At 45.6% G+C, this 27,768-nt stretch overlaps 1 protein-coding gene across 3 annotated transcripts in view; it reads left to right on the top strand.

Moving 5' to 3' along the window:
- Positions 1-368: 368 nt before the first annotated feature.
- ulk1a (unc-51 like autophagy activating kinase 1a) overlaps positions 369-27,768 on the top strand; it is a 33,395-nt gene continuing 5,995 nt past the window's right edge. The window contains exons 1-23 of one of the 3 annotated variants that reach the window (XM_064354026.1): positions 369-1,042; positions 1,676-1,768; positions 1,881-1,922; positions 6,399-6,431; positions 7,092-7,128; positions 9,589-9,762; positions 11,525-11,598; positions 11,778-11,879; positions 15,043-15,101; positions 17,324-17,406; positions 17,590-17,640; positions 18,067-18,155; positions 18,603-18,756; positions 19,350-19,410; positions 19,646-19,735; positions 21,473-21,598; positions 21,935-22,089; positions 23,475-23,546; positions 23,947-24,242; positions 24,762-24,955; positions 25,969-26,084; positions 26,882-27,007; positions 27,111-27,298. In XM_064354026.1, coding sequence (XP_064210096.1) covers positions 953-1,042; positions 1,676-1,768; positions 1,881-1,922; positions 6,399-6,431; positions 7,092-7,128; positions 9,589-9,762; positions 11,525-11,598; positions 11,778-11,879; positions 15,043-15,101; positions 17,324-17,406; positions 17,590-17,640; positions 18,067-18,155; positions 18,603-18,756; positions 19,350-19,410; positions 19,646-19,735; positions 21,473-21,598; positions 21,935-22,089; positions 23,475-23,546; positions 23,947-24,242; positions 24,762-24,955; positions 25,969-26,084; positions 26,882-27,007; positions 27,111-27,298 — 2,505 coding nt within the window. In that variant the 5' untranslated portion in view covers positions 369-952. The other 2 variants (XM_064354027.1, XM_064354028.1) reach the window with 2 other exon arrangements.

The raw sequence follows: 27,768 nt of genomic DNA on the forward strand, positions 1-27,768 counted from the left end.
TGCTTTCAAAAATATTTAAAGTGCGAATTGGAGTGTAATGGGATAAACTGACAAGACTGACAAGAAGTTCAAATAATTTCCTTTAAAGAACTGAGTTTGCACTTTCTGATGAAAGTTTCTTGTCAGTTTCATCGGTGGGCCGACGAATTTGATATTAGTCTAAAGTTAGCTCATCATTTTAACATTGTATACTTTTTTCAAATTCCCAGTTAATTTCGACATATAATTATGCATTAATTTTGTCTTATTGTTGGCTAAAGATCTCCCCTCGCTGTATATTTTTATATTATTACGCAACGTTTACATGCCCAGAGCTAACACTGAACTCCACGCTCTATGAGTGTTAAGCACACTTCCTTCGACATCAACTTGGAAGAAAGACGCGCATGCTCACTCTCTTTCAGCTACGAATAGCTTTGAGGGCTCTTTGTTTTAGACGTAGCTAGCTAGCTACAGACGATTACCTCTCTTCGCTTCAGCCTTTAAGGGCATCAGGTGGACGACAACCAACTTCATCACAGGAGTTATAGAAGAAGCTTGAAAACTGGCAACAGAAGACTATTTTTTCCGAAAAATACATAATTTTAGGACCATGAAACAGTTGACACTTCCTCCTGTATACAAACAAAAATGAGTCAGTTGTCCTTAAGGTAGACCTTAAGAGTTATTTTGTAATTTGTAGTTTCGAGTCGTATTTGTTTTCACGTGTCGCGGTGAAATGTAATGTCATGCGAAGACATGAATAAAAGGTGATAGACTCCTTTTCTTTCAAGCGGACTAACATGGGAGAAGAGGGTTGTGTTTTCAGTGAAAGGCAGCCCATGGGGTGCGAAGGTACATGGCAACTTTCTTGGTCTCTGGACTTTAACGGAGGCGAGTGGGGTCCAGGCACAGAAAAAAGCCCAAGATCCTGATTTCATCCGATATTTCGTGTCAGTTCAAAATTGTGGAGATGGAGACTGTGGGGAAATTCGAGTTCAGTCGGAAAGATTTAATAGGACACGGCGCATTCGCGGTGGTGTTCAAAGGCAGACATAAGGAGGTAAGAGATCATCTGTAGCTAGCTAACCAGCTAGCGCTAATGAACATAGATGACATTACTAGCTTCATCAGCTTGTTATAACGCTGCATATTTTGTATTATTACGGTGCGTTCAATTTACTTTTTTTAAAATATTCGTTTTACTTACCAAGATATCTGGATTTTCGTCACTTGTATCAACAAAACACTTTTCAGTGCAGAAAGGGGCTCCGAGCTAACCGGTTAAGTTTCATTAGAATACGACCTTAACAGGAGAGGCCTAGGAATCGGTTGCTATTATTATGCTATGTTATTGTTAGCTAGACGATGGGGATGTGGGAATAAAAACAAAACAAACCTTAACCAACTAACGCATAGCTAACAACAGTGTAAAGCTCTGTCTAATATGCATAACCTATGGGCAAATGGTTTCTGGTGTACTGAAGCAGAAATTAACTACAGTTAGTGAACACATTCTTTGACTCATGTGCCACACAGAAAATAAAACCACATTCAACAAGGGGAAGGAAAGATCATTGTAGAATGTTTTATTTGTATGTAATTAGCTTATGTTTGCTCAACCATGAGAGGACTCGTGTCCATATATATTCATAGATTGGGCTACGTATTTTTTTCCAATTGTTTTCCCCATCAGAAACACGACTGGGAAGTGGCTGTTAAGTGCATTAACAAGAAAAACCTGGCAAAATCACAGACGCTATTAGGAAAAGAAATAAAAATATTAAAGGTAAGTATGATTACTCAACCCATTCATAATGTTTAACCACCGTGTGCTACCATTGTTTCCATACCCTGTCAAAAACATCCTTGACTACATGTGCATGTTCTCTCTTTTTAAGGAATTGAAACATGATAATATCGTTGGGTTACTGGACTTCCAGGTATGTTTACTATATATTTATATGTGCACGATAAGCAGTGTTTGTGGACTTGATATTTCTTGAGTTCTGCAGTGCAGCATGACTGATTACTTGAAATATCCCAGCACTAGTTGTCTAGTCTGCTACTTCACTGTATCAGCGTTGAAAAACATTAGCTATACTGACAGATTCCCAGTGTGACCTATATTATGTAGCTCGTAATGGGTACAATGACTGTGTAGGCCATGGCCGCGTTAGAGAATGGATTTAGCGTTGCAGTATGAAAACCGGGTCAAGTTGTTTTTCGCATGCGAAGCACCCTGCCCGCCTGACTCTCTTTCGCCAGTTTTGCTGCTGTGGCTCTCTGCCATCACGTGTTTCCCTGTTGACATTCCATGTGCGAGCGATCTCATTGGTTCAGAACGGTGGTGCGTGGTATATAATGCTTCGCGTGTCTTTCTGAGTAGCAGCAGTCTGTTTTTTTCCCTAGTAATTCCATTGAAATGCCGCTGGTTGATCACAGATATGGAAATACTGTATTGTCATTTGTTATTTGAATTTTGTTACGTGATTTTGTTTGGTTTTGATTTATTGATACAAGTTATTCGGATATGCGTACAATTTTCAAGAGGCAAAATATTAAACCATATCGTTCTTGGGGATCAGTTCCTCTGTCTTGTTGCTTATTTCAAGATTACACTATATATATACCAAACATTTTAAAATTATTTTAAAGGTGCATTAAAAAAAAAAAAAAAAAAGAGTTCATTGAGTTGCTAGGACTGATGCCATTTACAATGTGACTAACTGTTTAAAAGTGTATGTGAAAAACATCTGGGAGACATTTGGTTAACCTCACCTCTGTGGGCTAATTACTGGGATGGTGTGATGCATCCACACCCTGGAACAGGATGTGACTATTACTATCAGTGACCTCAACACCATTAAGGTCTGTAAGAATAGGCCATATCATTAGTTCATTCTTTGCCACAAGGTACCACAGCACAGATTCACTTCTGTTAATTCTGTCTGACAGCATGTTTAGCCAAACTTGGTAGAGTTCAAATCAGATTGCATTACATTTTTATTAATTTGTTTTTATTTATTTATAATGTATTTTACAAAGAATTTATCATAGTATGCTTCACAATGCAAATAAAAGGAAGCGGCAAAAATGCTACTGCTACTCTGACATATCCCAATTTTTTATGTATTAAAAAAAAAAAACTTTTTCCTTGGTCTGATTATAGCTTTAAAAAAGTCAGAAAGTTGTTGCAGTTTGATTTCAGCGGATTCCCTCATGGGAAGCGTACCGGTCTGTCTTGTCTGCAAAATGCTAAGAGGAAAACAAACAGTCTGCACATTCACAGCGCTTCTCTGGCAGTCGTTATGGAAGGATTGGGCCCACTCCGCACGTAAGGGGCAGACCCATGCAAAAGAAAAAGAAACAAAAAAAAAACAGGTCTCTGTTCGTTTAGGGCGTGTTATGGCGCGATGCCCGCTAATTTTCATAGCTCTTGGAATGACAGCGCTCCCTGTCTACAGTTGGCCTCTAGGTAAGGTACATGAGGCTGCTCTGGTAACATGATGAGGGAAGGGCAGCTGGGTAGGGTGGGGCAGGAGTGGCCGATACAATCACGAGAGCCTCGGAGACGGAGACAGGAAGTTCAGGTGATGCGTTTGTGTCAGGTGGCTTGCCGGGCCCATGACAGCTGCTCCGTGCTGCGTCGCCATGGAGCTGACAGCCTCCTGCGGTTATTCACAATAGGGGGCAGTGAGCAAACATAATGGCCCCACCTGTCCGGAGCATGGCCGACCCTCGTGCTCTCCCACGAGGAGACACCAGTGCACATGACCAGATGCAAGGGAGTTGCCCCATGCCTCAGGGCTACGTGGTTATACACTTGCTGAAATTTCTGTTTCTTAACAGAAAGAGGAGAAGGTAGTTACACTGTCAGGCTGTAACTCAGGATCTGGTTCTACCTTTTGAAAAAAGTTTATTTCCATATCCATGATTAACATATTCTGTATTATATTGGATACAGGGGGCTTTCTCATGCTTGGTGGTTTTTTAAAATACATTTGTCACTAAAGGTGAAAAGCTTCCATCACATATGTTTATTTTTTGATCCCTCTGTGACCTCCCTGAAGTGTCCTTTGGCCTTTAAAAATATGCCACTGGTGTAAGCTAATTATCGTGGACTGGCCGCTCACATTTTATTTGGAAAATCACCTGACTTGCCTGTCAGGAGGGTTAAAAATCTTGTCAGCTTGATTTGTCTGTGTGTGTACACAAGACCTTGAGAGGACTGACAGGGGTCAGCTGTGTTTTCATGGATTAGCTGGGAATCACAAAGCGCAGTACCCCCGGGCGATTTGCCACGCACCACTTGTCCGGGGGCTAAGCTACAACAGTTCGTTCAAAGGTCTGCACACTTGTGAATATGAAAGCCTAGGGTACCGAGCACTCTTCCTGAAGCGATTGACCCCTGGGGCAACGGAGGTCTGGCTCAACTCACCTAGCTTTCCTTTTTTACCCCCTTGTTTGGTGGATTTGGCCAGTCTGCAGTGCTAGTTCAACAAGATCAGGCTAAGCGAATAATAAAAAACTTTTGGACTTCTATAAGTGGCTTGTTTTTGTTATGTTTAAGAATATTTAATAGTAGCTGAGGTTGTTTTCTGATAAGGTGTTTTTGGGCAATGAAACATTTTGAAAGGGGAAAGCAGTCTGGACTTGCTGTTTGTCTCTGTTTGTCTATAATTATGTAGACTAGGTCTTCAGTGTGCTGTACTTCATCTTTGATTTGGTTGTATATACTTCAGTGTAGGAAGCTAGTTCTAAATTGCTATTGATTTACCGTTTATGAGGCTTTGTTCTCGCAGGCTTTTCATCATTTTCAGGCATGTTGCGTGTCACAGACCTATGCATTTTAATATGTATGCAAATTGTGAGGCCTCTGCTAGTCCCCAGTTTGTAGTTGTAAGTTGAAACCACCGGCAGGCAGTTGGGAGTGAACGAGTCTGCCTGGTGTCACAGAGTGAAACAGATGGCTGGCTGCCGCTGCGCCGCTATCTGCACAATGGCAGTGGAAAATGAAAATATTGCTTAGTCAGCAGGTTTACCCTGTGAACAGACAGCCCTCCCCACCGGATTGGCCACCCTGAGAATTATGCATCATCTGTTGCTTGGTAAAAAGATAGCCTTTCGAATGGGCTGTCCCTTTCTTGTGGTTTTGGGTTGTTTCACGTCAACATGTTTGCAAATAAAGGACTGTATGAGAGAGAGATGCGGTTGTATTGTCTGTGACATTTCTTATTATCTCTTGCTTGCGGGCTCTTGGATCTAATAGCATAAATTTAATGAAAATGGGTTCCTCTTTTGGATTTTTTGTTTTTCTTGAATTTGAATTTAAATTTCTGTAACTATGCTTTTATTGAGAAGTTGTCTGTTATGGAGAAGGTGTCCAACAAAGCCAGGGTGTTCTCATTAAAGCATCCTGCCCGTTGGCTGCCTCTGCTTTGCGGTCGTTCCCTGTAACTCATTAACAGCTCTTGGGCTTGTGTCCAGACGTATTTGGTTGGAGGCACTCTCTTTATTAAAAGAAGAACAGGCTGTGTTCCCCTTGCATGATAAATAAGTCTACTTAAACGTTCATTTTTTTTCAAAGTGGTACCATTCATTACAAAGAATAAACTCTTGAGCTGAAATTTTGAAGGCTTTTATTATTTGTTGAGAGATTGTGGTTACAATACAGGCCCATTGTGGCTTATCGAGTGCAGGCTGTATTGTGAGCAACCTTATACATATATATATATATTTTTTTAAATTCATTAACACAAGACCTTAACCCCATTGTCCATTTAGGATGGTTAAGTGAATTGGATGAGGGAGGCGGAAAAGCTCTGTTGCTTGCTCACTTCATTGTGTTCAGGCTACCAGCTGCTAATGAGGCCTCGAGCCCCCCCTTCCCCCATTGTGACCCTGCGTGACCCAAACAGACCCCGGCTGACAGAAGCTGAGCCACGCGGGTTTCATAGGGATTTAGTGTATTTTGGTTCGGTAACATCTGCACTGCCCTAGGCTGAAAGGTGGGAGCGCGGTAAGGTGGGGGTTATGCTGTGTCAGATTCCCAGGCTTCTGCTCGAATCGTTCTGTTTACTGTTCATTGGACAGTAGTGCAGATGGATGCTTGTTTGTGCACGTTTGATTTCAAAGTGGGCACACAAGGTTGCTCAGTTCAGTCATAAAAATTTTTTTTTTTAAAACACACCCACGTTGCAGAAAATGGTAGGCTTGTTGGCGTCCAGCTGTTGTTATTGTTTTTGGGAGTTCTGTGCTTGCACTGATGGCTCCACCCTCCTGAGATTCTTAAATAAAAGTCCTTTGTCATGCAATGGTGCCTTTTCCTACTTGAGAATAGGATGTACTTACTGTCTTGCTAACTTTGATGGATGTACTCCACCCATGCCTGACTCATTCTCTGTCTTCCTTTCCAGGAGATGGCAAGTTGTGTGTACCTTGTCATGGAGGTAAGTGAGTTTACGTGTCGCAGAAGACTGCAGTCGAACTTCCCCTCTATGGAGTGTTCCTGGAAAACACTGCAAACAAAACCCTGATTTGCTGGAGGGAACGCTTTCTAAGTCTAGTGTTAGATATCACTTAATAACTGGGCTGTGGAGGATTGTATGAGTCACATTATGTGGAATGGACCAAGGGGGACGTTACACAGTATCCATGTTAGGGATCGTATGTGCTGTGTCCATGAATATAATATTTATTTCAAAGGAGTTCAACATCTGCCCTCGCCTATATCACACAGGTGGAAAAGTGTAGATCAGTGGAATGGCTGCAGGCTTTGTTGGCTGTCCCCTCCTTTATCTTGGTGTCATAGGAAGTTCCCCCATTTCTTCTTTCAGTGTTGTAGTTTGTCAGAAGCAAGCGACGGGGGCAGGAGCCCAGTATAGCCACAAAGTGGTGAACAAACTTGTGTGATGTCAGTAAACGAGGCTGCAGGCTCTTTTCCCTCCTAGATGGTGGTCACTGTGATCCATTATTTATCACATGGTGTGAGGAATTCTTGGCTGTGTGTCTGGCTTTTGATGCTTTGCTTGATTAATTATTCACCAGTTCATTCTGTTTGTCTTGAAGACTTTATTTTTCTTAATGCTATTCCTTTTATTCTTTCTCAGTACTGCAACGGGGGAGACCTGGCGGACTACCTTCACTGTAAGTCGGCTGTTTCATGTATTAAGACCACTTTTTTTCTCTGGGAGCCTTTGCACAAGAAGGCTTGGGAGAAACTCAAATGACTTTTTAAGGTCTCATATCTCTACATGTAGTGTAATGAAAAGGAATACAGGGGTGTCTGAAAGAAAGGGTTTGTTAAATAGGAACTTGTGGGAAGTTTATTTGTGTAACAGGCTTGTGGTTATTTAACCTGTGTGATGTCCTGTTCCTTCCAGTGAAGACCCTGTAACACAGCCTCCAATTGTTTTGCTACTCTTCCCCTTGTGGGTGTTGTGTCTTGAATGTTTGTGTAACCTAATTTGGCATTAATCCATGGATTAAGTTAAAATTACAAAGGGAGAAAAATGTCTTGAAAGCGTTGCTTGAATCAGGAAAGCAGGGAAATCTGGTGTCTCCTTGCGAAGTGTCAACACCGCTGTAAATTTATGTGCTTTGTCACTGTCCCCAGCCAGACAGGAAATGATGCTTCCCCTTCCACTTTCTCCACTTGCACAGAGTGGATGGGAAACATCCTTACTGGGTAAAGCTACCTGGTTTGGATCAGTGAGGCTACATAAAATTTACAGGCCAGAGCCCTGACCTCATTGTGCTGCATTGCTAGCTTCTCCCATGCCGCTAGCATGGCACTACCTACTCAACTAGATGGCCTGAGAACTGGCAGCTCGCTCATAGCAGAACCCTGACTTCATTCCTCTTTTTAGAGTGTGTCCTGTAATGGCCTTCTGTTCGTACGGTCCGCCTTTTCACTTGTGGAAAAACACAGCTTCTGAAAATATGTTTGTTTAAGCTGAGGTACTTTTTATTTTGTGGAGAAAGGGTGGTGATAATTCAGGGGACATTTCATCTGACCCATAGGCACCCCCGCCTTAACTTGAGTAACAATGTGTTTTAATGTGTTGCACATTCACTCAAAGAATATTGCCTCTTTAATCAATGTGTGAGGCTGAATTATTGAACTGTTTACCGTAGGTCTTCGTTCTCAGACCTGGTTTAAGGGGTACTTGTTGTCCTACACCATGAAGATGGGGCGAATGATTAATATCCTAAATGCTATTTCCAGCCTCGTGCAGAATTCCTCATTCGAGCTCTGTGTCAACACTGGAAATAAGTTTTGCCATTTCTTTTTTGGTTCATGGAAGCATTGAGTTTGGTTTCAGTGTTCTGAGGCGGCGTGAAATTAGATTTACTGTTTAAACGATACTCAGAAACCGGCCAAAACTTCTTGGTACCAGCCCTGATGAAACCTGGAGAAACTTCCAGAAAGGATTTGTCAACTGGTATTCTCAGAAGATGAGGAACAGTTTCCCTGTACAGATGCCGAGTGTACTTTTAAGCAGTTAGGGAGGGGCTGTAGGAGGAAGTTCAGGGTTCGGTCCGAGTGACAGGGAAGTGGGGCACCATTTGGGGATGTGATCACGTTTGGTCTTAATGGGTGATGCATACATGCTGTGTGGCGTTTAGAGTGAGAACACACCCGCAGTATAAACAGTACCTGAAAGAGAGACTGTGTCAAGACAGGTGCTGGGGACATTGGAGGTTACTCTCGCTCCCACTGCCTGTGGGAGAATTTATTTTTCCACTCATGAAACACCTCATAACTGGCGCCCTTCTATTTAAAGCCTGCACTGCCTAAACTCGGCTTGGGGTTAGTGAGTTCTGAAAGTCTGCGTAATCTTTTGCTGTCACACACACATGCTTGCTCTCTCTCTCTCTCTCTCTCTCTCTCTCTCTCTCTCTCTCTCTCTCTCTCTCTCTCTCTCTCTCTCTCTCTCTCTCTCTCTCTCTCTCTCTCTCTCTCACTCTCTCTCTCTCTCTCTCTCCTCTCACTCTGTCTGTCCTGTCTTATTTCCATTTCTGAGAAGACCTCTTTAGAAGTAAACATGGGGATGAGATTTCACCTGACAGTGCGACAGAACAGCATCTTCGAGTGTGGAGGTGTAGTGTTTGGTGGTGGGGGTGTGAGGATCATAAACCACCAAGCAGGCAGTGGGTTAGCCTGACAGTTGGGGGGGGGAGGGTGTCCAACCAGCGCAGATTTTCCTTACATTAAATTGTGTGCTTTACATCCCCACATACAGCCACTAGTAGGCTGGTATGGTGGTTATGCCTTCTACTGGCAAACATGGCCAGAAAACATGCGAATCGGTCTGCTAGGATGACAAATAACAATTTTGCATGGGATTGTTTTGTGAACAGGATTTCTCTGTAGACTTGTAGTTAGTGACCTCTTTTTTTGAAATTTCAATGTGTTTCACATGTTAGATGTTCATATTCACTAAATAAACCGTGTGTCTTGTGACTGTTTTGGTGACATGGTGATATTTGGTGAAATGGGTGTAGGTGATAAGGAGAATGTGTGAATGGACTTGGGGTTCATTTTGGAACATGGTTGACGGTCTTTGGCCATTCTGACATGACTCCGTGCGCCCCATCCCCCAGCGAAAGGCACGTTGAGTGAGGATACCATCCGGGTCTTCCTGCAGCAGATTGCTGGTGCCATGAGGGTTCTGCACGCTAAAGGCATCATCCACCGGGACCTGAAACCCCAGAATATCCTGCTGTCTTACTCCGGGAGCCGGAAATCCAACCCCAACAACACTCGCATCAAGATAGGTGTGTGTTCACACCTGTGTCTGTGTTTCCGTTTGTGTGTGCATGTGCATGTGCATGTGTGCGCATATGTGCGTGTGTCCTGGTGTGTGTGTGTATTCCTGTGCCTATTTGCTGATGGAAATTAACTACCCAATAGGGAGATTAAACCAACTTATGTGAGAATTTGTTGCATAACCACATTAAATCTTTTAAGCTTTCAGAAGCCTGGCTTTGTTCTCCTGGGGTGTATTTGCATGGGAAATTAAGGGAAGTGTTCTATAAATGACCTACTACTACAGATTAAAATCGAAAGTTATGTTGTACTTCATGCACAGAGAGATAATTGATGTTAATATTCATGCACAGTGACCATTAAGTCCCACTGTGAAGCGAGATGCTTAAGTGGGCAGGAGGCTTTTTCAGCTGAACATAATGATTCTGCGAACGGAGTAATCCCATCAGCCATTATTCGTGGAGAAAGGCAAGGTGTGCTGGCTTCTTCAGTTCCAAGGGTTCCTCCGGGAGCCAGGTCCTCATATTTCACTTCAGCATTGCCATCTCCTGGCTCTTAGGGAATTTGGATTGTGCAGGGTGGGCGGCCAGACTTAAGCAGACAACATAATTACAGAGAGCGTGTTTGGGTGGCCCTTCCCTTGTTTTTTAAATGAAACCGGTCTCCTCCTACGTGGATGTTGGAGCGATTCCCATCTCCCAGGCGTAGATAATGTTCTCCGTCTCGGTGTTATTGCAGGTGAACTTGGCAGGTGCTGGGTGGGGCTTAGTTCCATATAGGGGAAGAGGGGTTAGGGAACGTGCCTTTGAACACATTATCTTAAACCTGTTTTTCACGAATAGCAACCGTGAGTAAGGATCACTGGTCGGCCACGGGTTCCTTTTGACTTGAATGTGCTATGTGATGGTGTCACTTTGGTGCACTTCACATAAAATCATTAAAGACCAATAACAGCACGCAGGTTGCACACTGAATCATTTGTTTACACTAGAGACAGTGGGTTAGTTAATTGTGTGTAAAATGATTTCATCTGCAGAGCGTAAAAGGCAGTGCAACCGTGTTAAATGCCCTGAAGTTAAAAGCCAAGGCAGCTGATAATGAGTGGCCGCATTCAAATTGGCTTGCATCATGCCAAACGATGAGAAACGGGTTCAGGGTAAATACAGGCTGAAGGCAAATTCTCTGCCTGTCCCGCCTGTACTTGGCAGTGGGTGCTTGTTTGTCGTTTGTTTTTTGGGCTAGAATTTCGGCGTGGCACTGAGCGTGACCCTGAAGGACAAGGAGCACTCCATTTGGAATTCAGCTGTGCTACCCTAGCAGTTTGGAGAAGGTCCACATCCAGACAGGAATTTATCGCGGCTAAAACAACCTTCCAGTTCCTTATTCTCTGCTGAGATCATGGAGTCATTCCGAGGACCTGATTCCTGGGAAAATGTCAGCCAGAAATCAGAATAAACACACCCTCTTGCACAGAAGCCAGCCCTGGTACATTATTTATGTACTCTTCAGGCCGGTTTATCTGGGGCGACTTGCATAGCTAGCGTATTTATGTATCCTCTGTTTATTCAAATTGATGTATATATGTGGAGGCAATTGAAGTTCACCTCAGCAATGCCCCAGGTAGAATTTGAACTAGAAAGTTTCTTATTACAGGGGCATAAAATGTGATACCAGCGAGTTATTTGATGTGCCTTGTAGAACAGTCTCTGTTGAATGTGTAACCTGCAATGCACCTCGTGGTTTATGACTGTCTGTCATTTCTATCCTCAGCTGACTTTGGATTTGCACGCTATCTACAGAACAACATGATGGCTGCCACACTGTGTGGCTCTCCCATGTACATGGTAAACACTCTCCTGTGCCACTTTAATTTGCGGGTTTGATTTAAAGTAGATTGGCCTGGCCTCCTGTCTCTTGTAATCTAAGCCCATTTCCAGCTGAATGGGGTTAACTCGACCTATAGAACCAGGCTATGCTCTGTTGGCTTGTGTCACATCCTCACCCTTCCCCTCCCCTCCCTCAGGCACCTGAGGTGATCATGTCCCAAAGCTATGATGCCAAAGCTGACCTGTGGAGCATAGGAACCATTGTGTACCAGTGCTTGACCGGGAAGGCCCCCTTTCAGGTGAGCACATGGAACAAATGCGGATGTGTGCACACAAACAAACCCTGATGCACGGCTGGTTTTTGATGTGCTTGTGTATTTGTGCAGATAAGCCTAAAGGACACAGTTTTACCTGTCTGTCAGTCAGGTCAGATAATGCTGTTTTAGTGTTGTTGTCATATTTTTTAGTGCACAGAAAAAAAACATGTCATGTACACATTGGGTCATGATGTGGTTCTGAAGTACATGTAGTACTCTCTGAAAACTTGCATTTTAGCCAGAACAAACAACACATTATAATCCCAATACTTGTTTTGGTAGATATGTATTGCATATAGCAGTTTTGTGCCTTTTTAAATGCTGTCCCAAGTCCAATGTGCTTGTGGGTCTTCTCTTTAATTATATATAAACATAAATTAAATATGAACCAGTATGCCACCAAGGGTGATGGAGATGGCAGGTTTGAAGAGATGTCTTATTCTTGAGCTTGTCATTGTGAAATCTCCCTGTTGAGATTTGTTTAATCTCTTTTGAAGTTCCAGACATTTATACTGGGTTTCTGTTAGGTGAATAGCATTATTGTCTGCCTGGGCATGCAGTGTTGATCTTTTGATAAAAACCCTCAGCTGTTAATATCTCATGATTTGAAATGCAGTGAAAGTGATTCTTATATTTGAAGAGTTGAAAAGCAGTTCTAGACTTTTCGCAGTGTTAGTATTTTGAGACCGATCTTACTTCCTTCTAATACACTGTTGATCACTGATTGATCTCAACCTGGTTTCATCAATTTTCTGTGATGAACAAGCTAACAATCAGAATAATCAACTGGCAGGGAAGCACACAGCTTCTTTCTTCACATCATGTTAGGAAGGTTAAATGATACATTTAATTTGGGAAATTTAGTTTTAATCAGTAAGCACACTTAACAAAGAAATATACACCACTCAGATACCATGTTGGCTTTCAGCACAACCTGCAAAAAAGATTATTTAACAAAACCTGCCCTTTAAGATTGCTTAAATGACAACATCTGCACATTTTCCATCAATATTCTTAGTGTGAGTATGGAGAATGAACAGTATCCATTTTAAATAATGTTGGTAAAATGTTGTGATGCAAAAAATAATTATTTATAACTCACCGGATTGGGGAGAACTGACTTTCGGACATTTTTCAGTATTATATGAATATAATATAACGTGCTATTATTCATTTAATAATGACAATTGCTCTGCCAATGCACCTTTTTTTTCTTTTGAATTACTAAATCCCTGCACTGACCGTTTTGTAGAGAACTGTACCAGTGTAGGCTTGTACGCCGTATGCCACCGGTTAAACCGAACGCTGCGACAGGCCTAGGCAGTTCACTGATGACGGCAGTGCTGGCAGTGCCCCGGAGATCCAGGCACCGGTGCCTCTTAATGTCTCCGCGCTTGTGGTGTCTGAGGCTTTAATGTCAAGCCGGTCAAATGTCTTTATTTTAATCTGCGCTGTTCTCCCCCCGCAACCTCCTCTTTGATTTGCGCACTATTGTCAAATTGTCAGCCCCACCTGCTCACGTGAATATGTGTTCCCATGAAGAGGGAAATTTAATCCCCAATTCTCTCGTATAACAAATTAAAGGAATACTTTTAATGACTGCCAGTTCTTTGCGCAGTCGCTGCGGCTTTATTTGGCTCATTGTTCGTGTTAAAACAGCCATGAAGCTTCGGTGTTTCCATTTAACAGCTGAGACATTTTTAGAGACAGGATGTCTCGGTCCTCATTACAAAACATCCTTGAAAAAAAAAAAACAGCTTGTGATCTCCTTTCGAATGTCTCCCCTACACCTGTTCCCTCAGACGTTTGACATGGACGTGAACCCGCAATGTTTGGCCCACATGCCTCCTTATTCCAAGATAAAAGACTAATGCGTTTGTCTGTGATGGAGGACCTTGTTTACAAACGTCTGCGCTGAAGAAACGACCAGCCCCGGTGTCTGCGAGATTGCCATAAACAGGATTGCAAAACCGTTGTCATGGAGATGTTTTCCTGGCTGTGTGTCAGCTCAGAGCCCAAACACTGATGGCAGACCCTGCCAAATTTCAACATGGGGCTTTGACCACGGAAGGAGTTCATTAACCACTCCCTCCTCTGTCTCCCACAAGCCAGCTGTTGACAGCATTACGTTACCTGGTCTTCTGAAAAGTTTGACAGTTAACTTTATTCGATATACACGGGAGTCTTTGTTTTGGAGCCCTTTCTTAGGATTGAGTAGAATATTAAGTGATATGATTTAAGTTATGTAACTTGGCCCTGCTCTTGGCAGGGATATTAGTGTGATCGAGGAGTGGCTGCAATGAGAGATCTCATGCGCAAATAGGCCCAAACTTTAATAATACAGCTTTGTAGCGAAATAACCGTCAGAGCTTCCTGTGCAAATGTGTTCCTCTGAGGGCTCATCTGCTTAAGTATTCCTTGCAAATCTGTGCCAGAAGCCATCAAAGTAGAGCTGAAGACTGTGCATGATGAATTTGCAGTGCCCTTTAGTGACAAGGTTTTTGCCAAGGAGTTTTGTGTGTGTCTGTGGTTTGTGTGGTGTGTGTGTCTGTGTGTGTGTGCGCACGCGTGTGCCCGCAAACTTTGGCTATCAGGGATAACTTACGATATGTATAGAGAAATGTAGCGAGGATTTCATGGACACGCAGATTTTCTGCAAAACTCACAAAAGCAAATATGTTTGCGACTAGCAGTGGATTTTCAAAATCTAACTACACTTTTCACAGTCTGACTGTGAATCTGGGTCATTGTAGGAAAAGAACTCATTGACCCAGGGTCTGAGCCAGGAAAACGGCTTACTAGCTCTACTTTGCCGGCATGCTTATCTGTCTATTATTATGAAGGAGGTATTTTTATATCGATCAAGCTAATCAAAACATGCTTATTTGGTTCTGCTTGAGGAAACAATAAATGAAAAAAGTAATTCCAGAGTGAGAGTATATTATGGCAATTTAATTACTGTGCGTTAAAATGAATTAACTATGAACAAATGGATTAATCGTGTATTCATTGTGAATTAACTAATGCTTCCGCTTGGCATTGGCCTGGGAGCAGGATATTTGGAATGCACAATGTGTTGTCTGTCTTGTGGAGAAGTTGTATTTCTGCCTGTAATAATGTTAATGTCTTGTTTGGTGTCCCACAGGCTAGTAGCCCACAGGATCTCCGGCTGTTCTACGAGAAAAACAAAAACCTCAGCCCCAAGTAAGTTCTGCATCTCCCTCCCTCCTCCTCCTCCTCCTCCTCCATCTTCCCTCTCTTCTGCTCGCCCTCCCTGCCTTTCCTCTCTTTATCTCTCTGAAAGCCTCCGTGTGCCCTCATGTGATCAATGGCGTCGCTCCCGTCTGACGATCTGCCGCTCGCAGTCGTCCGCGCTTCTTATCTCTGACGCGTGGCTTTGTGCAGCCCTGCCTCGGCTCACCTCCAGGGAAACAAAGCCGACGCGAATGCGCATCTCGCGCACGCGCGCGCACACACACACTCACGCGCACACACTCGTGCACGCACGCACACACACACACCCTCACATGCACTTATGAACACACACGTACACACACAGACAAAGACACACGTGTACATATACACACACACACACACACACACGCATGCACGCACGCACACACACAGACACATTCACATGCACTTATGAACACACACATACACACACAGACAAAGACACATGTGTACAGATACACACACGCACGCACGCACGCACACACACACAGACACATTCGCACACACGCACGCGCGCGCACACACACACATGCCCCTGCTACTTTGTGTGACTCCTCCTGCCAAGCCTGTGGAGTTCTCAGAGCTGGAAACGGATCCCAGGCAGACCCCTCCTCCTCCCCCGCTCCCGCCCTCGGCCCCCAGCCTCCGCCAAGAATGGCAGACACTCAGTAATTTATTTATATTCGGTGTCGAGCCAGAGGAGGCAGATTTGAGTGCGTGATATCACCAGTGACGCGGGGCGCCCTGTCCTGCTCTTGGCACGCGGCCACACGCCACCTGCCTACTGGAGCCCCTGTTGACACAAGCGTTTATTCAGATGAGAAACGGTCACTTAGAAACGATCACTGGCTTCCCCTGATCACTGCAACCTCGCTCAAGTAAGCCTGAGCACACGTGTGTGAGAGGACCAACACACCTGTTGTTGACGCTACTGCTAGTGTTCGCAAAAACTAGACGTCTCCATGACGTACGACTAAGATGTTATGATTACAACTTCTTAAGCTCAAAGCTTATTCAAAAATGTGTGAACCAACCTAAAGCCATATAGTTTCTCAGAGTGAATGTTGCCTTTTGTTATCTCTTTTTTTCTTAAGGACGGGTACCTGGCGAGTATTAGCAGTTTAAGCGATGTCTGAAATGCCCCTAGATAGTTAGTTGGAAATGTTTGTTTATGCGAGCCAGGACATGGTGTTCGCTTATCCGCTCTATTTATAACGGATCTTTCGAGGCCCTGTGCTACTGTCGCTTCTCATCTGACCCACATAGCACAGGCCCATATGCTAGCAGTGAGACTCTCAATGTCAGTCAGTTCCCTTCTTTAGCACACACACACACACACACACACACACATACTCCTGTGAACACGCATGCACACGCGCGCTCCTTTAGACATGACACAGCACCTGCTGCACGGGAGGCTCTCTGTGTGTGTGGCTGTTTTCTAGACCCAGCTGGCCGCAGGCTGCAGAAAGTGAGAATGATCATTGCCTTTTCTTTTGTGTTGCCTTATGGACTGGACAGCTGTAACCGCTGTTCCTTTCCTTCACCGGAGATATTTTTAAAGATTGGGCTTATTGCTTGTGTGTGCATGCGCATGCATTTGTGTGTGTGTGTGTGTGTGTGTCTATACATCCATTGATTGTGTGAGAAAATGTGTGTACCTATTTGTGTGTTTGGGTAGTTTATGTCAAGAATTACCCTGAATAAACTCTGTCACTAATGGGACATCAGTCGGATTCTTATCTTCATTATTAAAATGGTTCTGGGATAGTTTTTAGACAGTTATATACCCTGTGTGCATGTGTGTGTGTTTCCATTACTTGTGTGAAGAAATGTGTGTTCATATTTGTGTTTGTGTGGTTTAGGTGAATAATTACCCCGAATACACACCATCACTAATAGGACATTAATGGCATTATTATTTAAATAGCACTAGAATGGTTTTTAAGCTGTTCCATAGTCTGTGTGCGTGCTGTGTGTGTGTATGTGTTTTGATGCACATGAGAGTTTTTGGGTATTGCTTCATAAATCATTTTTCAATTATGGTGTAATTAGTGCTCCCGGGTTGTGAGAGCCTTCATTAGCCACAAATGTACTCTCTGACATTTAGACAAAGCGGGCTTTATTGCTTTTTCATATTGCGTATTGACATTATGTAGTCATGTAGATAATTGAGTGTTTGCTTTTCCCAGCATTCCCCGGGAGACGTCCAACCACCTGCGACGTCTGCTCCAGGGCCTTCTGCAGCGTAACCACAAAGACCGAATGGACTTCGGTCAGTGCGGGCGCACGAGCACTGTCTCATTACAGTTCTCCCCATTGTATTACTTATGGTCTACTGTCCTGCATTCAGTTCTTAGTTCCTTTAAGTATATTTTTCCTGACCACGTAAAAACAGAATTTGTGTTTGACTTACTGGTTCTTGTCGTCTACCTTGTCGTCCCTTTTTTAATTCCAGATGAGTTTTTCCGACACCCTTTCCTTGAGGCGAGTTCGACGGTGAAAAAATGTGAGTGAAAGGACCAGTGTTTGTGTTAACCACAAAAAATGCCTTCACGTGTCGACTTTGATAACCCAGCAGGCAGCCAAATCTGCTCCATCTTTACTTTATTTATAGTTTGTTTATACAGCTGGAAGTTACTGAAACGGTACAGTTTTTTTTTTTTTTTTTGTTCAGGAAGGTTTGTTACCTTGTGACCCAGAACACTCAACGGCTTCACTATCTTTGCCCCTTCTGTCCAGTTGCATAACAGTCCACAGAGAGGTCTTTGCCATTAGAACAGCATTTATTGGCTGCATATTGTTCACCCTTTGATTGCTGGAGCATGAGTAGGACTAGGTGTCGTTGAATTCTGATGCATTGCTATGCGTGTGCCTGTGTGTCTGTCTGTCTGTGTCTGTGTGCCTGTGTCTGTGTGTGTGTTCTCTTCCACAGCTGTTCCTGTGCCTATGCCCTCATATCCCAGCTCCGGATCAGCTAGCTCCTGCAGCAGCTCCTCCACCTCCCACCTGGCCTCCCCTCCGGTGGGTACCCCTCTTTCAGAGCCCCCCCCCCCCGGCCTCACACCTGGCTGTGTGGGTGCGAGCGCGTGTTCATGTCTGAACACAGCGGTGGCTCGTGCGTTCAGCTCTTCCCCCGCTGTTATAGATTAACTGTCCGCGGCCCTGCTGTGACGTGGAGCTGTTTATTTAAAACAGCTGCCTTGCTGCTCTGTTTATTGTTTAAGTTGCGGTGATAAGGTCTAAGCTCTGATTATGATCGTGCCATTAGGAGGCTGTGCTTACTCAACATCAGCCGCAGAGATAACGGCTACAGGCGAGAGCCTCCAGACCACAGTGACTCAGGCCCAACCGCCTGTTTTCTCATTGTTGAAAGAAGGTGGAAATACAGTCAGATTGACAATGCTGTTGTTGCCCCTGCTCCATCCCTCCCTCACCAACTACCCCCCCCCCCCCCCTTTAACTTAATAGTCAGTCGGAGAGATTCAGCAGCTCCGGGGCAAGGCGCCGACATCGCCTACCCAGGATTCCCCGGGCTACCTGAAGGACTCGGCGGGGAACAGTAGCAGCAAGAACTCGTCCAGCGACGCGGACGACTTCGTCATGGTGCCTGCCCAGTTCCCCAGTAAGCCGCCACGACTCACGCGCCCCGATAGTTTCGATTGCGCGTCACACGCCGAACCGACGAACGCACTGTTGCGCCGTCCTAGCGTGTGGCTACGAGAGGTGCTGTTCCATAGCGTACTTTCTTTCTGGGTGGTCACAGCGCTACGTCGTACAGTGTTTGTTGTCAGGTTTCTGAAGTGAGCCATTGGGTCCTGTGTGCAAGCCACAATGCTCCTACACGTGCTGCAGGGATTATGTGCGTGATTTCGCTATTCATTGTGCTCACCACAGTATTGTGATCGATGCAGCTGTAGTCCTTACAAGTCCCTGCAGCGGCATCGAAGGATTTTTACTCAAACCCAATACCGAGCTAGTGTGTGCGTTTTCCTGTACACAAAACAGATTAATGGACAAGCTCTGAAATCTTCAAAGATTTCTGTGTCAGGCCATATTAATCAATAACAATTATTTTTTCGGAGTGCCTCCTAGCTGCCTGCCTGTACAGGGTTAGCAGTAGTAAAATGTAGATATAGATAAACGATACAGATTTGGCGTAGTTGTATGTGTAGTTTATTTACTTGGTCTTTATTTATTTATTTTCTTTCTCTCCAGGTGAGCTGGCCTGCGAGCCCCCGGTTGGGAAGCCAGTGCAGGATAGCCTGATGTACAGCGGGTGAGTGGGTCAGGGAACAGCCCCTTAAAGAGCCCACATGGATTCAACCCGATTGCGCTATTCAAAGGGCCTTTGGGACATAACATGAGTATGAATTCTATATTTTAGGGAGAGGTGTATTGTATCATGTGCCAGGACTGCAGGATTACTACCCTGCCCTAGTCTTATGAAGATCAGTATTGCACTGTTGACGCTTTATATATGTATTTTTTTCTGTCTTTCTCAATGTGAGCAGGAGCTCTCTGATGGCTTCTGGTGGCGTGGGGAGTCAGGGCAAGACCCCGCCCCCCTCTCCTTCCTTCAGTGGCATTCCCAGCCCAGCAGGGTAAGAACAGAGGGGGTGGGGAACAGCTGGGTTTGGTGGGGGGTTGGGTATGGAACAGCTGTCCTTCTGTGCCAGGCGTGACCTTTCCTGTGGCAGCATTTCATTCGTTTCCTCTCCTGTCCCCTTCCTGGCCTTTGGGTGAGGACACGATCCTCTAATCGGATAATCCGTTATCCTGGTGGTCTGAGTCAGACCTCTTAATAAAGGCCAGGACTTCAACCTTAGCACCTTGCTGCTACTTCCAGGTTTCACAGTGGAGAGCTTATCTTTCTATTTATGAAGCAAAATAAGACTGGTGTGTTAAGCAGTCTGATCAGACCTTCATTTCCGCTTGTTGTTTAATAGTTTTTGTTGGAATTACAGTTCCTTCCAGGGGTGTTAGATTATGTGGCACGTTTGGAGATGGTTGGAATAAGGCTTATATTTTTGTTGTAGTCATAATCTGTAATTCTACATCGAGAAAAACAGAAAAGGCTCATTACCGAGTCCAAACAAGGAGAGGGGAAATTAGATTATTATTTTTTTGTAATAAAACTGTTAAAATAAAATGTGTTGAAATGAAGTTTCAAAACCCTCAAGCCAAACATGAAAATAAAAAGACCTGTATTTTATTCCATTTCTGTTTATTATGGGAGACTTAATGAGATGTGCTTCAGCTCTCGTTGTTTTAATACTCTTGCACAGGGAAAATAGGGGTTTCATACCTTATTTGTCAGTTTTAATAACATGGGCTTGAGAGGTAAATGAGAAATTTCCCCTGCAGGATCAGTAAACACAGATCTACCTACCTCACTCTCTTTAATTCCGTCACATGTCTGAGAACCGAAGAGGCTCATATGAGCATGATGCTCGTTGTAAGTGTTTGGTAAATGAACCGCACTGTGTGGGTTACTGCGGCTCCTCAGTGCAGATGGCTTGTGAAAGTTATGTTCACCAACGCAGCTACGGTGAGATTCAGCTCACGCTAGAGCGAGAACGCGGATGCCTACAGCATGTCTAATTACAGCTGCATGCAATTGCACTGTACTGTCTCTACAGTGGAGAACTGCACAGCCCAATTGGTAGACTGCAGAGTAAATAAACATAGAATCTGGCTGAGCGTGTGTTTGGAAGGATGTTCGTGCTTGTTTGTGGTCACCCTAATTGAAGGAAGGGGCTGAAGAAATGGGTCGTGCTTACAGATACAGCTGGGAATTCCAAAACAGGCACTAAATGGTAAATAAGGGTGTTTTAAAAGACTGGGGTGAGGTCAGCCCCTCCTACTTCCTGTCTGGTTTGACTCTGAGTGTCATGGGTATCAAATTTCACAAAGCCCGAGGAAAGCTGGACCCTCAGTGCTGTGACGTGGGTAGACTGTGTCCCAGAGGAAGTGAAGGTTCTCCGTAAAGAGAAAGCATTAACTGGAATTAATTGAGAAATGTCAGTCTCTAATTTACATTCCATGTGTCCGTGGGAGTTGTGAGATGCTCTTCTCTTCTCTTTCTCTCTATAAATTTCACCTTTCATTTCAAGGTGTTTTATTGGTATGAATTTAGACTCCATTGCCTGAGCAAAGGTGACAAACTGCTACAAACAAACAGCAATGTCAACAGATAATTTCTTGGCCAAACAATTAAATCATTTTAATAGCTGAGTGTGACATGCACAGACCTTGGTTACTGTCCATTGTCAAACCTCGTAGGGGTCATGTAATGAGACTTGGCGTCATCGTATTTCTCTCTCGCTTGCTGCCTGCAGGAGGACCCCCGATTTCTCCGCCAGTAACTATGGCCAGTCTGTTGCCATACCTGTCCCCACTCAGATCCACAACTACCAGCGCATGGAGCAGAACCTGCAGTCCCCCAGCCAGCAGGGGTCGCCCAGGTCAGTGCATGCATGTGCACACGCACGCACGTGCACTCTTCCTCATCCTCTTCCTCAAGCACTTAAGTCTTTCTGTCAAGTACAAAATATTAGCTTGTTTTAAATTACTTTTTGTTTGAGACAAGTAAAATTGTCTCACCTCCATTGGTAAATCGTGAAATGAGTCCAACTGTCTCACTCCATCTGCAATTTTTTGGGTACCCACATGACCTCAGTTGCTGAATTTCCATAATTTATGCTGAAACCGCCCAAGCCTTAACTGAGCTAGAACGTGATTGGTTGGGCACCCGCGTGACCTCCCGTGTGAAACGCTGACCCCACCCTTGTCCATCGCAGGACTGCGCCTGGGCTACGTAGGTGCTGCAGCAGCGGCTTCCCGGTCTTCGCGAAGAGTGGGGCCTCGCCCCCCTTCCCAGGAGACCAAGGGGCGGGCGTCGTGGTCCGCAGGCACTCGGTGGGCGGGTGCAGACCCTACCAGCCCTCCCCTCAAGGTAGGACTTTCCCGGACTCTGCATGAACCGGCCTCTTGCCGTGTATTGTCGTGCTCTGTTTACTTTTCTCAAGGAAAGAGCAGGATAAAGAAATGAATACTTTCATAAAGCCACAAGCGAAGCCGGAGATTACCGGATCTCACGCCAGCCTCTTGGGGAATAATCTTAAATGTTAAAGTGAAACAGGTTGACTGGAGTCTACTTGGCGTTATCATAAAATTGATATGCTTCTGTTTTGGAATTCGAGGTTTCACAACTGGGGAATGCCATGTTTATTTCCAAATTCATTATTGCGACCAAACTGCTTTACTCAGGGAACAGGGAATATGTGCATATACACTGCAAAAAAAGTCTTACGAAGTCTTATTTATTTCTGTCAAGTAGAAAATATTAGCTAGTTTTAAATTACTTTTTGTTTGACAAGTAAAAGTGTCTCACTTTCTCCATTGGGAAATCATGAAATGAGTCAAACTGTCCCACTCCATCTGCAATTTTTTGTGTCTTAAGTAAAAAAGTAATAGACATAAGATTTTAATTCTAAATATAAAACTAAAATGCTTGTTAAGGTTGCCTTATTCTTTTGGTTTTTGCAGTGTAAAAATGTATGTTCCACTGGCTGTTGCTTTTTGATATTTTGTACCAAGATCTTAAAATCTTCTGTTTATGGCATGTGTGCTAACTTGTCGAAACACAGTGACCCAAAACTTATAAAAAAAAACACTGTAATAGTTGTATGGGTTGCAAAGGTTGTAAATGACGTAATTTTATTGGCCAGTTACTTGTACACTACGCGTACCTGCATTAATCAGTGGTGCTCAAGCATCGTGTGCTTCGCCAGAGCATGCCTTTCAGACAAATCACGTTTCCCTGGAACATTATCACGTGACTCTACCTGGCCGAGAAGCCTTTCGTTGGCTACAAGGCTCGCTGCGATGCAGGGGCTGAAGACAGCCCAATTCAGCAACATGCCTCAAACCGAAACCCAGGAATGTCGGCGAGCGGAACGTGTTTTGCTCCGTCGGATCGTTCGTTACTCTCGAGATATGCCAACAAATTCTTCTCCGGGGTGGGGGGGGAAAACGTTGAAACGGGGGCGGGCGTGATTGATGGCAACAGTGGGTGTGGAGCCGGTGGGTTAGGGGCCTGTTCCTGCCAGAGCACTGTACCCATTCATCATCGTGGCAGGTGGGGAAGGGGCCACCTCACTGTGCCACAGGGCGAGGTGTGCGTCTGTGAGTTTGGGGGTAGCGGGAGTGGGTGCGCTAATTGAACACCTGGGGCTGTTGATCACACGGTTGCTCTCTCTCTCTCTCTCCCTCCCTCTCTGTCTCTCTCTCTCTTTCTCTGTCTGTCTGTCTATCTCTCTCTCCCTCTCTCTCTCTCAGTGGGGACGATCCCGGAGACGCCAGGTCAGCCCTGTCCGCAGGGCACGGCGACGGGCCGGCTGCAGGGAGCAGGTGAGCCGGGGCTGGAGGGAGGTGGTGGTTGGGTTTCCCTGTCACGTTGCTGCGTTAGCTTTGCATTAGGAGCTCTGTAGTAGCTTGCCTGAGGGTGGAGTCGCGCGGCGCGTAGCACGCTCTCTCCATTCACTCTGGCTTAGCGTGGGCAAGCCAGCGGTGGAGCGCCGCGGTCGTGTGAAGCGATGTTTATATCTGCTGTGCCGGGGGCTTTTCCTCCCGTTTCTCATGAGCGGTGCCAGCGGGATCTCGCCCTGCTTGGCTTGGCTTGGCTAGCTTCGTTATCACGTAGTGACCCCGTTGCCCGTGTGGGAACAGAAAACAACGAAAGTTTCCACTGCCTGAAAGTTTCCTACCTGCAGCGGCATTAATCCCCCTCCCCCGGTGGGTGTGGTTGCAGGGGCGGCCCGCGGCGCTCTGAGGCGCGGCTCGGTCCCGGAGCCCCTCCTCACCCGGCCGGGCCTGGGCTCCCGGCTGCACAGCGACCCCTGCCTGGCGGAGGTCGCGCACGGCTGCCGGCAGAAGATCCGCAAGCAGCCCTGGGACGCGGCGGCGGCGGCAGCTCCGCGGCCCTGCAGCCAGCCCCTGCAGGTCCCCCCCGCGGGTGTGTCCGGCCGCCCCCTCCACTCGTCCCCCAAGCTGTCCGAGTTCATACAGAGGAGCCCCCTCCCCACCATCCTGGGATCCCCCACCAAGGTAAATGGTAATGGTAAATGGACTGCATTTATATAGCGCTTTTATCCAAAGCGCTTTACAATTGATGCCTCTCATTCGCCAGAGCAGTTAGGGGTTAGGGGTTAGGTGTCTTGCTCAAGGACACTTCGACATGCCCAGGGTGGGGTTTGAACCGGCAACCCTTCGACTGCCAGACAATCGGTCTTATCTCCTGAGCTATGGCGTCCCCAGTTCCTGCCGCGTCTTTGGGCATTCGGGTCTCATTCTGACCTACGCGTTTCTTTGGACCCCATGTTCTTCTTTTTACTTCACCGAAAGTACTTTTGCGCTCCGGTCTTGTGCATCGAGGCAGTTAGGTCAGACCTTATTAAATATTGAGGCACGTAAAATGGCTTCTTTCGTTTGCTCTCGGGTGAGCGTAGCACGGTGTGTGGTTCTCAGACAGCAGGTCGAGGTGTTTAATTAAAGTGGGACCATGCTTCGGTTCCCTCGCCTCCGCGGCGGGCTGCCCGCGCTCACGTTACCTCTCCTCTTCTCAAGGACATGCCTCCATTCGAGTTCCCCAAGCCGCCCAGCACCCAGAACCTGGTCACGCTGCTGACGCAGCAGGGTCTGGTTCTGACGCCGAGCCGCAACCAGACGGTCCCGGACCTGAAGGAGCTGGAGCTGCTGCCCGGGGCCCAGCCCGGCCCCTGCAACGTACCGGCGGAGAAGAACAAGGGCTCTTTCGGAAGGTAAGAGCCAGCCTCTCCCAGCAAGGAAAGCCTATACCTTTCCTGTTGTACTTGCATAACATTCCTATATGAGTTAAAGTATATTTTTAAAAACTATAAACTGATCTTGATATTACACATTAGTTTAGTTATTTTAAGTTATCTCATCGTGTATAGAGGAAGAATATCCCACATATCATTGAATGCTCCCCACATAAATGTATTAACTGCACCACAAAGACCATATTTAGGGCAAGGGAATCTTTGTCAAGTGAAGTGTCCCACTGGGAAAGGAAAAAGGCAGATGTTCAAATCCAGGGGTGTTGCCTGAAAGACATCCACCACTGTGAGCGAATTTCAGCGTTCAGCGCTCCGTCTCTCCGGAAAGCTGGCGAACGTGGGAGGTCAGGAAGGCCCTGTGTTAGGCCCCTCTGCGTTCTCTGCGCATGAGAATGGGGATGGAGCCAGACCTCCAGCTGCTTTCTTACAGTTGTGCTCTGTCATCAAGAGGAAGGAAAGGCCCAGAGGAAGGGGGTGGCCTGTGAAGTAGAGGTGCTGCGGTGAGGCTCTCAGATGCAAATGCTGCACCGTGGAGATGTCAGAACTTGTTTTTGCTTCTGGCATCCCCCTCTGGGAGAGCAAGGAAGGTCCAGGGGAAAGACACCCCACGCTTTTTCTGTAGTTTATGCAGTAAAACAATGCGCATAAAATAAAGCGCACCATGGCCACTGACTCAGCCTTGAGTAGATCTGGCAGAAACATGATCAATAGAACTTGGTTTTGTTCTTGGCTACGGTATGGCATGACTGACCCTGACAGCCAAACTTATCCCCCTACCCCCACATCCTGCTGCATTATAAATATACAACCCCGACCTTTCAGTACCATGACAGGCTCTCTTCAGAAGCCCATTGGGAGGCTTATTGTCGGTGCACAGAATACCTTTGTGAGGAGGCCCGTAGACATCCGGCATTCTGTCTGGCGGGTGTGTCCGGGCCTCTGCAGCTGTCCCCGTTTCCTGCCCCCCTCCCCAGGTCGCTGAGCACCGGGCGCCTGTCGGACATGCTGCTGAAGGCCGCCTTCGGTCCCCAGCTGGCGGAAGGAGGGAGCAACGAGAGCCTGAACGCCGAGAAGCCCATGGACACCACAGGTAACGGGGAGGGGCCCGGCGAGGCTAGGTCACGCGAGCGTCCCACGACCCCCCCTCCCCCCCTGCTTTCTGCATTACGAGCACGTCTGCGCTCTGCACCGTGAGAACACCCAGCGCTACTTTAGCAGATTAGATAACGCCCCTAATCTATACAGGTCACTGTTTGTTTAACCTGCTTTTAGAATTGGCAATAATTAGCAAATATGCAGTTTTTTTTTTTTTTTTTGTTATTGTTGTTCGAGCCAGAGCTGAAATGAGAGCAGGATGATGCAATTAATAACCATGAGCTTGACCCTAATGTGATGAATGGCTTTAGTCAGATTGGAAGATAATGGCTACCAGGGTCAAAGGCTGATTTAGTGATTTTTGGGGATTCTTTCAGAATTGCGTTTTGGCTTCTCCTTATCCCAAACGTTTCAGGAGTTTGCTTCGCACACACAGTAGCTCAATAGGAAACAAATTATTCCCAAAATTCTATATATTGTGAAAATGGTAAACAATGAACCAAACTCAACATTTCAGTGGTATTTTTTAAAATCAGTTTGACTGGGATTATGCATTTATTTATTTATATGTGTCACGCTAATGAGTCTCATTGAATTGAATTTATTAGAGGGATGGCGGGGTTGTTCTATGAGCTGACTCTGATGTCAGATGTTTTATTACATTCATTAAAACCCATGAAAGGATGCCAACAGCGAAATACCAACAGCAATGACTGAAGAAGTTCCCTTTTGACCATAGACTCCAGTCATCCCTCATCCATCCTGGTCTCAGTAACATTTCACTTCCTACAGCACCCCCTGGTGGTGGAGGTGGAATGGCAGTTGGTTCAGGCAGCCCAGTCCCTGTGGTCTTCACTATTGGTTCCCCGCCTAGTGGGACCACGCCACCTCAAACCACTCGGACCAGAATGTTTTCAGGTAGGATGAATTAAAGTGGTGAGCCTGTTTGTTACTTATTTTAGCGTCTTTATGTAAAAATGCTTTGAGAGTGTAGCTGAATTCCCCCGTTTGTCTCCTGCAGTAGGCTCCTCCAGCTCAGTCAGCTCGGCGGGGTCCTTCACTGGTCGCCAGGTCATGACGGGCATGTGTGCGGAAGGCTGCGAGGGTCCTTCCAGTCCACGCTTTGGCTTCTCTGACCCGGTGACTGCCAACCTGGAAGGGGTGGTCACCTTCGAGGCCCCCGAGCTGCCAGAAGAGACATTGATGGAGGTGAGGGGAGACAGATTCTTCCCGCTTTAAAATCATCTAAGGTTGTTTAAGTGTCTTGCTTTGTTTTGCGCAAGATCTGTATTGAAATCACGCCTGGCACCATGGTATCAGTCACCGTAATCAGGCTGTTTAAGACACGTCATAATTTAGTGTGGGACAGAGGGCAGTAGAACAGGGTATGGGTTCTAGCCTTGGTGTGAAAATGTAGACAAAAATTATCTTGACCAGTGATTCATTCTTGGTCCTGGAGAGCTTTAGGGTCTGCTGGTTTTTCTTTTTGCCATTGTGTCAGCAACCCATTCAGACCCAAGAAACCAGGTGAGGTGAGTTAACTTTGTAATTGACTGCTTTAATTGATCAATTAAGTGCCGAGCAACAACAGAAAGCAGCAGACCATGCAGCTGTCCGGGACCAGGAATGAAGATCACTGATATTGACTAACCAAGATGGCCAGCTCTTGCATTCCTTCT

This window comes from Anguilla rostrata, chromosome 10 (genome assembly GCF_018555375.3).
Source record: "Anguilla rostrata isolate EN2019 chromosome 10, ASM1855537v3, whole genome shotgun sequence".
NCBI classification, from domain to species: domain Eukaryota; kingdom Metazoa; phylum Chordata; class Actinopteri; order Anguilliformes; family Anguillidae; genus Anguilla; species Anguilla rostrata.